The sequence below is a fragment of the Odontesthes bonariensis genome, chromosome 13 (assembly GCF_027942865.1).
Source record: "Odontesthes bonariensis isolate fOdoBon6 chromosome 13, fOdoBon6.hap1, whole genome shotgun sequence".
Lineage (NCBI taxonomy): Eukaryota > Metazoa > Chordata > Actinopteri > Atheriniformes > Atherinopsidae > Odontesthes > Odontesthes bonariensis.
Genome location: NC_134518.1, coordinates 18,541,061 through 18,553,543, shown reverse-complemented (window position 1 = coordinate 18,553,543; position 12,483 = coordinate 18,541,061). Strand labels below are relative to the sequence as shown.

The 12,483-nt window shown below is 39.3% G+C and overlaps 1 protein-coding gene across 1 annotated transcript; it reads left to right on the top strand.

The window, feature by feature from the left end:
- Window positions 1-511: 511 nt before the first annotated feature.
- Window positions 512-10,993, top strand: LOC142397296 (uncharacterized). Its single transcript, XM_075480640.1, has 10 exons — window positions 512-636; window positions 2,898-2,940; window positions 5,394-5,545; window positions 6,777-6,909; window positions 7,989-8,261; window positions 8,340-8,621; window positions 8,716-8,858; window positions 8,945-9,019; window positions 9,630-9,668; window positions 9,836-10,993. Exons 2-10 carry the CDS (start codon window positions 2,901-2,903, stop codon window positions 10,013-10,015), a joined length of 1,317 nt encoding a protein of 438 aa, XP_075336755.1. The 5' UTR covers window positions 512-636; window positions 2,898-2,900; the 3' UTR covers window positions 10,016-10,993.
- Window positions 10,994-12,483: the final 1,490 nt, after the last annotated feature.

Here is a 12,483-nt window from a genome sequence, read left to right as displayed (position 1 = left end):
CACTGTACCCCGCCTTTTCAATGTTTGTTTTTGATGTGTTGTTACAATAAAAAAAAAAAAAAGTTTATTATGTAGGAGTTCTATTAAAAAAAATGGAAATAGCTCAGTTAAACTAAAAAAAAAAGAAGATTCATACTGAGATTTTAATACTGAAACGTGGAATATTACAAAGGCTGCCCTATTTCCCCTGTTTCTGCCTTCTACCCAGTTGTTAGCTAACCATATCAAAAACAGTAAGTTGAAAGGTGTTTCAATTCAAGATTAAGGTTTCCACATATCGGAAACCTAACAGATATCAAATAAGTTTTGGGTGGGACAAATGCGTCCAATATTGGGGGGGACGAACGACCCCCCCCCCCCCCCCCCCCCCCCGCCCCCAGTTTCTATGGACACACACACAAGAACCTCCCAAGTGGCATGTCACTGTATTGTTATTGTTGCTGTTTAAATACTTAATTCCTGAAGATTCAGCCGATTTCGTGGGACGTTATGATAACAATGACAAAAAGATCCAGCCCCTCCTTGTGTGTTTCCTGGACATGCACCGCCTCGGGCTGGAGCCTCGCCCATATTTCAGGCAGACGCACAAACACACTTATAAACTCAAGCGTAAGACGCAGGACACTCCACTTCTCAGTGAGTATCTCTTAGGACCGTCGGCTTTTAAAATCTCGCGCTTTCGCTGTCGGTGCAATATTCAGTTCGGTAAAGCTGCAGTTGTGGAAAAGTTTTCTCTCTTTTCGTTTAAACCAGACAACACGGGTTAATTTAATTACAGAGAAACGCCGAACTGTAAAGTGGGATTGATTTAGGAAACATACTTTCCAAATATTGTTTATATGTATATGTATTTGTATTGGGTGCTTGCTTAACACGATTACTTGATGGTTCGTGATTTCAAAATTGATTCGCGGTCGTATGAACATTTTGTCGTTTCGCACGACGCTGAAGTTAGCATCCGATTTGCGAATTAAAGGGGTGGGCATAAAGGGCCATTTCACTGCATTTTTTTTGCATTTCGATCGAAAAAAACAAGGTCCTGTTTGGAAACTACAATAGTTACACTGCTCAAATCTCAAAAGAGGCTATAGATTCAAGAAAACCTTGTCTTGGATTTGCGAAACCTTTTTCTGATTTGTGAAAATGCAGAACAGGGCCATTTTACTGATTTTTTATTCTGATCACCCTAAACTGGGTCTTGTGTGGAAACTATATTAGTTACACTGCTCAATCTGGATGGAATTATTCTAAAGAGGCTATAGATTCATTAAAACCTTGTTTGGGATTTGTGAAACCTTTTTCTGATTTGTGAAAATGCAGAATATGGCCATTTTACTGTTTTTTTTTTTTTGGATTCTGATCACCTTAAAGTAGGTCCTGTATGGAAACTACATCACTGAGACTGCTCAAATCTGGATATAATTATTATTATTAATATGCCCTAGTAAAATGGCAACTGGAAACAAACTTTAGCCAAATAGAAAGTTTTTAATCTTGTTATTACAATGGCAGGTTATCACATTCACAGGCAGTCTAAAGGGCTGCAAGGCTAAGACAATGTTGAACAGTTGTTTTACAGACATCTAAGATTGTGTTAATAAATGGATGAAGAAGGTCCTGTCTGCACTCAGATGGGAGGTAAGATGACTGATGGGAGCAGGAGAAGACAAGCAGGGTCTGAAATGATAGCACATGTTAGTGGAAAGATTAATGAGATTACAGCAATAAATTTGTGATGCAGATTTCATCAAACCATCCAATACAGAATAGGGCATATTAATGGTTGGACTATGGGATGTCTGATGCAGGCAACAATAAAGGCTCTGGAAGTAGTCAGAAAAATGACAAGGATTGAAGCGGTGGCAGAGGTTGACCACGGGCAGATGGAAGAAAGGTGAGAGAAGTCACTAGATAAAAGAACATGAGAATAAAGTCAACAAGTGAAGAAGACTCTCGTAAGTAGTTAGTGATGTAAAATGCATGAACTTTTTATTTTTCCTATGTAGTGAAAGACAGGAGATCCTCATGGAAATTAAAATGAACATGGAGAGGCGAGGACTTCTGTGAATTTTGGGACAAAGGAAAGATTCACAAATTCTAAAGTGTGCTTGATATCATTTATATCATGTGGTGAATAATTAAACACATATTTAATTATTTTTCATACAGGTTCTGGTTTTGGATGGTCCAAATGAAAAGAAGAAAGAAAGCCCAGACGACCTTTTTGAATTTTCAATGACCAAATAAAGTTTTCACAAATCATAAAATTTGTTTTAAATACTCTGTACCCTCTTTAGAATAATTCCATCCAGATTTGATCAGTCTAAGTGATGTAGTTTCCATAGAGGACCCAGTTTAGGGTGATCAGAATACCAAAAATGCAGTGAAATGGCCCTGTTCTGCATTTTCACAAATCAGAAAAAGGTTTCACAAATCCCAAACAAGGTTTTAATGAATCTACAACCTCTTTAGAATAATTCCATCCAGATTTGAGCTGTGTAACTATTGTAGTTTCCATACAGGACCTTGTTTTGGTCGATCAAAATGCAAAAAATGCAGTGAAAGGGCCCTTGATGCCCACCCCTTTAATTCACGAATCGGATGCCAACTTCAGCGTCGTTCGTTTCGCTGATAGGGAATTTAAGATTTGGCGTGAATTCTGGTACTCCGAACAAGTTGTTGGTGGGTGCTGAGAATAACTGTTTGGATCCACATTTAAGCTCATAACATTCGTTCGTCTGTAACACTGACCCTGAGACACGTTTCACAGAGTATTGTACACTTCGGCGGTACACTGCAGAGAGGCAAGGGTTAAAACACATTAGGGTAAGCGTAATGGATACGTTGTTACTGAAATGAGCGCTCCCCTCACTCCATTTTTTCTCCCCTCTCTGCAGGCAATGTTTCTTGTGCTTTTTACAGTTTCCTTTGTCCTGTTTGGTGAGTACAACCCAATGAATGCAACACGGATTCACGCTATTTGAAATACCATTAATTGATCTATTAGGAGTTTTAAACTTCTTGCACAGTGGAGTCACTTCAGTTTGCTTGCAATTATGGGGATCCATCTGTGCCATAATTAAGTTCACATGTACACTGTTTATGTCCACTGAACATATTGTTTTGGAGCATATACCACGACTTCAAGACTGGCTTACCAGTGGCCACTTTCCTATATGGTACCCTTGCAAAAAGTTGTAGTAAAGCTGGACAGGAAAACACAGAAAAACTGACACCTTCTTAGATGTAATTCCAAACCCTTACGTCACTCTGTCACCAAAGTCTTCAAACTGCTCTTAATGTGACAGTAGTTTATTCAAATTTACATTGAATCTGTGATGGTCGTGGATTATCCTCTATTTAACATTTTAACACTATTTTTTTAACCCTATTTTTCCGTTATGATCTCTAGTATGAATTCATTCAGCTTTACAAGTACAAAGCATTTACTCTGTGAAAAGAATGGACCCTCCAAATCCGGCAAATTAAATCAAGATGTCAAGCCAACGTCTGAACCATTCAGATCTGAGGAGAAACAGCTGTTACCCACAGATTGTGTGAGACTGTGCAGTTGTTGAAGAGTAACTTCAACAGCCTGACTCCAAAAACAGCAGCTGCCACACACTTGTGAGAGTAAAGTTTTCCACGTTTTCAAGATGCATAGCTCATCTTGAAGGATCTTTGTATATGAGAAGTGGATGTAGTCACCTTTTGGTTTGTAAACTGATGTTTTAAAGCATTCAGTTTAGCATTTGGGACTTGGTCTATTGTGAAGTCAGAAGTGGCAGGGAGGGACAGTGACACCTTGAAGCTGATTGGACAAGATCCGCTGCTTTGAGGAATCGTTTTCTAAATGACTAACAGGGTGTCACAGCATGAAGGTGATATTATTTTTACTGGTCTTTTCTAGTCAGAGATATTTTGGAGCCAACGCCCACAGGTATCAAGTAGTATTTAACATAAAGAGCTTTTGTCTTGACTTCAATTCTTAAACACTTAAAGCGAGTGATCTTGCATACAGTTTTTGATCCAATTAGGAATTATAATTGCATTGCTGACATGAGTGGGTGTGTTTAAGCTCATGAAAACAAACTACCTACCAGACTGGTTTTTGAAGCAGGTGCTGCAGCAAAAATATTCTGTTCTCTGATCCCGTCTAGCACAGAGCTTTACCCAACATGTCTCATTAAAGAATAAATGGTTTCAAGAAAAAAGCAGTAGGCATTAAAACGACAATGATAATAAAAATGAGTTGTGATGTATTAACAGTACTTCGCTAGAGGGGACAAGGTGGGTCAGAGTAAGATGGATATTCACCAACACAACACACTAATAAATTGTGTGATAAGTGTACCAGACATTGCCAAAGGCTTTCCAAAAGAGGAAAGATTAAAGGGAAGACTTGAAGGTAGCAAGAGACCTGGTGTGCCTGACTTCAGTGGGCAAAGAGTTCCACAATATGGGAGCTCTAGTGGAAAAGGCTCGATCTCCCTTTGTCAAAATCTGATCTGGGAATTGTGGCAGGGCGGCATCTGAAGGTCAGGAGGGTACATACCAGGTCTTCAAGTCTGAGATGTATTTTAAGGCAGGCCCAGTTTAGGCTTTGAATGTGAACAGTAAGATTTTAAAATCAATATGAAATCTTTTTGGGAGTCGATCCAGGCAGTTAAGCACAGGGAGTGATGTGTTCTCACCATTTTGTCCTGGTAGTTAGTCTGGAGACTGGAGACAACGAGCGATTTCTCTGACTGACACCCGAGTATAATCAATTACAGCGGTCAAAAAAATATTAGATGTCAAATTTGCATAAGTTTTTTAGGTATCAAGAATAAATATATTACATCATTTTTTTAGATTGGCTTAAGCTGGAAAAAAAACCAACATGCTTGACTTGAACTTCAAAACTTAAGGTTACAATGGTAATGTACAATATAGCCTTGAATAAGCTTTCTAAAAGACAGCATTGTAACAGTGAACAGGCTGGAGCCATGGACTGAGCCCTGTGGTCCAGTTAAGTGTTAAGTGTTAAGAAGTTAAGTGTTCAGAGTGGCTGAGGATGTTCTGTTAGAGAGACACATGAGCATTAGATTAGCTGAATCTGATTAGTTCAGTTCAGTTAGATGGAATTTATGTCTACATCTACATATTCAATTTCTGGTTTAGGCAATGTTCTATAGTTCCTAAGTAAGTTGCTGGGATGCTGTTTTTTTAAATTTCCCCTCCTTAAACTTGGGAAAACCTTTTGTAAACTTAGTTAATCCATGAAGTAATTCTGAAAGCATTCTCTGCTATCTGTGTATCAGTCAGGTTTTTAAAAGTTAAGTAGACTCCTTTATCTTCTTTGTTACTTTGTTTAAACATTACACTTCCTTTCTGATCTTTTCCTGTAAAAGGTTCCTCCTCTGGTTCCTCACCGCATAGATCTATATGCTATGGCAAAAGTGTGAAGTTACCGGAACGCTATTGGCCCCCTCTTTACACAGGACCGCTGTACTTCACTCCAAAGAATGGGGGACCCAGGATAGTTTTGATGGATAAGGGGAAGGTGAGCAGTTTCTGGTTCAGTGATTTATACCTCACTGCTATTATTGACTTCCTTTTTAGGTCAGGGACGTTATCAATAACTGCTGTGTCTGCACAAAATGAGACCGGATGAAGAAGAGGTGCCTCGTCTCACACTAATGGGAACCATAAACGTTAACTTCAGGCAGAAATTTCTGCACCTGTATGGAAACTATGGTCCACAGATTGCGAAGCACTGGGGGGGGGGGAACTAAAGATGAGAGTTAGCATAACATGTTTAATATTAGTAACCTTACTTGTAAGTTACTTGTCAATCCACTTAATCAAAACAATTATTTGTGCTTGTGCAACTGACCCATAATTGTTACAGTAACACCTTTAGCGTGTCGTCAGTATGATATTTTTAATTGAAATGTTTTCATTTCACTTAATTTTCAGTCTGAAACTTCACCAAACAACAAGTTTTGGAGCTGCCAGTGTACACCACTGCAGCATTGAATTGTTCTATCCTCATCTGTTTACATGGATTTTCATTAGTTATGCCTGGGTAATGACCCTCAGCCACTGCCTCCACATCCTCATTTAGTTTTTCCAAATTGAAAGCAGAAGACTGCTTCATCTTTCGAACAGTCCCAGCTCATTGGATCGATATGCATGTTCTTTGTTAATTTATCAGCGTGCGTACACTGTTCCTCTGTGCAAATTGCACATACCAGACAGAAGTGGAGCATCCCCGCATCCCTGTGTCTTTTCACACATCAGCTGAGTGATGACCGCGCCGTTGGTTAGAGTGGTGCATTCTGCGATGCCAGCGTGCTGCGTTTAAGCACACATGAGGTGGGATCGTTTTGCCTCTGTTACCACCACCAGCTCAGCGGCAGATCTACTTCTACCCCCCATTTCACCTCCATACTTCCACACATGACATGGCGCATTAGTCCCGGCCTGAAAAGGCAGACTTCAACAAGGCTAAAGATTTTCTGGCTCACAAGCACCTCAATTTGTGAGCCAGAAGAACTCTTGGTCCATTCATATTCTCAGTGGTACCAGTGATTCATCCTGAGAAGCCACTTATTTTCCCAGTAGCTATTTGCAACTTTTGTGCACAGATACACTTAATGTACGACCTACTGCTGTCTAAGATAAGACAAAAGTATGGCCTCTGTTAAAAGCTAGTTAACAACGTGTGATTGAGACTGAAGAGAATGTATTCTCTATCCTGAATAAACTTGTTTGTTTTTTCCTCTTTCCAGCCAAAGGACCCACGCATGGAAGATTCCTATAAAGGAATTTATTTTACAGACTTGACTAAAAGAGATGAAGGAACTTTTGCAGTCCCCTCTGATGGTGACAGACTGTATGATGTGCTCACATTGGAAGTCAGGGGTGAGAACCTCACAATATGCTTTGTATTTCTTCTTTGATAGAAGATATCTTTGGATAGAATATGTTACTCAGGTAGCCTTGTGCAATATAAAAAAAATTAAAATACCAAATGCAAACCCAAAGACCCAAGTACAGGAAATCATTTTCAGTGTCTAAAGGTGTCACTGCCATCATGGTGGCATGTAGGTACATGCATCCATGTGCCACCAACAGCACCAAGAACATAATGGGCAGCTGCGTTCTTTTTTGTTTCTTCCAAAGGTTAAAAACTCCTTTCAGCCCTGGGTCTGTTGCATTTCCACAAAAGTCTAAAGCCAGAGGCAGACTATGCAAATTAGGTCAACTGAGAGTGAAGAGTGTCATTCCACTCCGACACTTACTTGATGAAAATTTGTCCTTCTATGAGCGATCTATGATTCTCTGATAATTTGGCAAAGAGTGGTGAGCCATGATGACCCATCCTTTCTTGATATTGGTTAATTTCTTAGTTTGTTTTATGTTGTCTGTTTTTTTTTCTTTTTCTATTGTATCTATGTTTTTAAGGGTGGTTGTATCTTGCTTGTGGGTTGTGTTGCTTTTTCTCGGCCAGGACTCCCTTGAAAAAGAGATCTGTGATCTCAATGGGATCTTCCTGCTTAAACATTGATTAAATAAGAAATAAAAAGAACCCGAGGCAAGACCATCATCGGGTTGTGAATTGTTTCAAATTGTTCGTGTGTACCATCAGTAAACAGGGACACAAACACACAGGGGCTGTAAATCTAAAAGAGAACAAACTATCATTTAGGAATAATTCACACTGGGCCCTCATGTCTAGAATAGATGATGTAAGGCTATTAAAAGTACCAAACTTAAAAGTGGGAGTGAAATGGAGAGCAGTCCTTAAACAGTCTTATCAATTTAACATAATCAGGTAATTGAGAGTATGACAGGGCAGAAAGCAAGAACCAATGATTCATGAGTGAAGAGGAAGGATAAGTAAGGGTAAAGAAAAATAGTGGGGAAATAAGTTCAATCTTTACCGCAGAGTTTGTGCATTAATTCTATCATGTGTTCTCTGTAATTTCCTTTTTTTTCAGATTGTGCTGTAGTTGTTACAAAGGATTATGGTCATTTGTGGGAGGAAAAGTTATCGACAAAGGTTGAATTTCTGGAATTCAGTCCCCCCAAAAGTCAGGACCAGCTGATAATTCTGTGGAATCGCACAAACCATCAGAACAGCAGAGAAAAAAGACTACAAGTGGTGGACAACGTGCTCAGTATCTCTTATCTTACACAGCTAGACAGTGGCTACTACAACTTCAGAGAAAAAGACAACACTCTGGAGTCAAGGAGATATCTGGAAGTAAAAGGTGATGCTGGAAGCTTGATGTGAGAGTTTACACGGCGCCAGATTAAATGTTCTTATACAATCCCAATTTGTCCCACAGAGAACATCAAGCACTATGATGTAGACTTGAAAAATACACTCTTCGTCAAGTATCCTTGGCATGGTGGCCCGTGGACTGTGACCTTCAAGGTTACAGGTGAAGAGCATGAAGTAATGAAAGACGGAAAGCTGGTCGGGGAGGATTTATGGTTTTTCAGGAGAATTTCTGCTTGGGAAGATGGCATTGAAATCTATCCTGTGGAAAGGAGAGACTCTGGCACCTTTGAGTTCAGAGATCAAAATGGCAACCTGGCCATGGCTGTGAACCTAAACCTTCTCCCTGGTAAGCATCGCTACATTCTCTCTTATGAGAGAAAAACCACTGGCGAGCCCAATTTACATAACCCCACTCTCTGGACTTCTCTGTTTTCTTGCAGAACCTTTTCCATCGGAATATGTTGCTGTTATTGTTGGTGTTGGGATTGCTCTTTTGGTGATTGTCTGCATTTGCTGTTGCTGCCGTAAAAAAAAGTGCTGCAAAAAGAACAGGCCACCAGCAGCACCTGCTGTATATCATTATGTAAGTTTTACTTCAAACGGAGATTAGGACCAAGCGCTTTACTTTACACTTTAATTCTTATGTTGATATTCCAATTCCAATTCCAGGATGCAAATCAACCTAGTAACCCAGTGAGTCACGCCTTCTCAAATGAACCCACAGCTACCACCCACGAGTCACTGGTAGGTGCAATACAGAGGTGCCTAAAGGATGGGGTGCACCTTCCGGGAAGGGGGGGGGGGGGACTACACTCCAGACTACACTCAAATTAGCCGAGCTGCTCTGTGCATGCTCCAAAATCCCAAAGATTTTACTCTTGGTCTCCCACACAGAAACGTTTGAAGCAGCAGAATGTCTTCAATGTTTTTTCACACAGATCTCAGCGTCTAACATACCTGAGTTAATAACTCGATTACAATCCCGTGTTTGTATACTGAGACATGGAGAGTGATGTAATTAAATGTGCATTTCAAACTGTCATGCAGCTTAACTCGGCTGTCCATGTAACTGTGCCCTTCAGTCACCTTCAGCTCACCTAGTGGCTGTGAGATGCATACAAAAATGCGCTTTCTCACCATGTTGTCATTTTGCAGTTTGAGAGCACAGACTACTGGAGCGAAGTAAACAGATATGAATGCCTGAAAGTGGGCAGGACTCACATAACTGATGTTCTAAATTGTTAGTACTGCATATTATTAGATATTTGGGGGAAAATGGCCTCATCTACAATAGGGCAGTGTGAAAATTGTGGTCACATCCTTGTTTATTTATTTATTTATTTTAATCTTGCAGATGCACCCACCAGTAAATATCAAGATGACTCAGCCTGAGGTACGCACAAACACAGACGGAATTCCTTCTAAATCCATAAAATCAGAGAGTCCAAATATCAAGACGTATTTTTGGCTAATTCAGACGTATTTTTCCCCACGCTCACTTATACATTTCCATTTCTGTTTGTTTTTGTTTCCTTTCCTGTGCTGAACTGCTGTCTCTAGGTGACACCTCTGGCAGATCCTGGATCAGCAGCAGCCGCTTCATCCGGCTACAACTTTCTCTCCTCAGACGCTGAGCCGAGGTTTGAGCTGAAAGGACCCGGCTGTCCTGCAGCTACCTGCCTCAGTTCAGACACACCTTCCAATGATGTTTACAACTCGGATAAACTAAACTTCCTTTAAGGAACGAACATACTGAATGTTGCCCTAAAGATATAAATGTACAGGTTATGGACCATATGGACTGCAAGAAACATTGTTGACACTATGTTGACACATGGTCAGAGTTAAGTGTTTCATATCTGCAATCTTCAACGTGCAAGAAATGCATTATGATCAATCCTTGTACTATAACTTGTTTAATCTTTTTCAGTTAACTTCAGATAGCCTGCAAGGTGGTAGTGGAGAGTGAAACGGTGGAGGACAGATGCAATTGTAATCTACGCGAGAGACCAGGATTAGTTTAAGTATTTGCATGAAATTGTTTAGGAATTAGAGATTTCTTTCAATTTTGTGTAGTTATTTTGTTTCCACTTTTCCTCAGGTAAGAAAACATGATTATGCCAGAAAAAGTTGCCATAATCAAAGTTATTCCAGAGAGAGGGCTTAAAATAAATTTGACATCAATTTGTGCCTTATTTGTCATGCATAATGTACATAATGTATGTTTTCATGGCCTTTCTCCGACTAGCAAAGACACTAAAGTTAGCACGGATTATGTTTCTGACTACCACTGCCTTGATTTGTAAGAAATGGTTTTCTGCTTATCGATGAAAGCTTAACTGATTGTTTCATTGGCTTGTACTAGAAGCAGAGTGGAAACAACGGGTATTGTAAATTGCAGTTCAGTTACAAAAGTATTAAAGAAATATTTTTAGATTATACGCCTGTTTTATGTTGTCATTTTCCTTTTGCTTTTCTGTTAAATGTATGTTACATGCATTTATTTATCTCTGTATATTACTTTACATTCATTTATTCAGCTGAAAATGAGTTCAGTTTGCATGTAAAGTGGTGTAAGGTTGCTCTTCTTGAGTGTACCTTGTTGAAAGGGAGTTTGGCTGGGGCTTTTCTTTAAATGTATCCGTATTTGTGCTAATTTTGTAATGCTCGCAAAATGATGATTACATTGTGCCCTTGTTACATTGCTGAAAACATCCATCCGGTTATACATATGTTTATAAAAACAATTATCTGAATACCGGTATTCATATTTGTCTATTGTGTCATGTTCAGTGAAGTTTCTGACATAATGTTTCTCACAAGTTCAGACTTAATATTTCCTTTCATTTTTTGTCTCATTGCTGGTGCATTTGATGATGTTTTATTTCTTGAAACTTTGGCAAAGTTACCAAATTAATTTTCACCTCCTGTTTATACTTCACTCCAAGTGATGGTAGACCCATGAAAAGTAGTGATGGATAATAATTTGGATGGATAACCTAATTTATAGCTTACACATCTACAAAATGGGACCTGAACGAAGAAAAAGTCCCTTAAGATACGTATGCAACGGCTGAGAGATCTATAAAAGCAAGCTTGAGGGGAGAATGTGTACATCAGTCTGGAAACTTTGACCCATGCATTCAAATATTTTAGAGACACTAGAGTTTGGTCACACAGTTTGTTAGGTCACTGCATGTATAATACTGGTTCTGGTGACCTTTAACAATTACATAAGCAGTACCAAAGTCAAAGACAGAGTGGCAGTATCCCAGGTAGTGTTACATTTTTTGTTGTATCATGAAATTGCAAAAGTATGGATGCGTGGAGGATAATTAAATGTGTAACATGATAGTGAAACTTTATTTCCGTGTTTGCAGTTGCTAAGAAATAATTATTGAATAAACCAAAAAATGACGTTGAATAGAATATCCTGACTGTAAATCTCCACAACTATAAGAAACAAAACATTGTAGGCCTATCCTCTTTTCTTGTGATGCAACAACGACCCCTGGCTTGTTGAATACCTACATCTTTTAGAACACAAATCCACCAAACTGAAATATCAACAGTCATTCTTTCACTTTGTCTGAGGAAACTCGAACCATATCATTATAATATGACCGAGCGTTGTTTTTCCTCGACTTGTCACAGCTCCTCCAGAGACAGACTGACAAGACTGACGGACAAGTTCAGGGGTAACAGTGAGATCCACACGGTTCTTAAACGCACCACGGGGGTAACAGAGGAGACGCCCTCAGGGTGAAGATGAGGGAGATGATGAGATGGATTATGGAGATTGGACTCAAGTATGTGGTAGAGGTAGGTCAGGAAAAGAGAGAAGGACAAAAGAAGATAATCTGAGGGGAACGCAAAGTAGTAAGCGTAGTTTGGAAGGAAATGGCTCAGACGAAAACAATATGGTGAGTAAGAAGGTTGTCAGGGAGGAAACCAAAATAATTATAAAATTCAGGAAAGAGGATGAGGGTATTCAACTAAGTCCATTAGTTTTTATCGAGGGAACTAAAAAAGAAGTTTGGAGAGTTGATTCTTGCTAAGATTCTGAGAGATGGGAATCTTTTGATTATAGTTGGGAGTGAAGAGCAGAAAAACAAAGTGTTGAGTATTCAGAACATTTGCAAAAAAAATGGTGAATGAGACAAAGATTTTGGGAGATTATTATTATTATTATTGAAATTTGGACAATA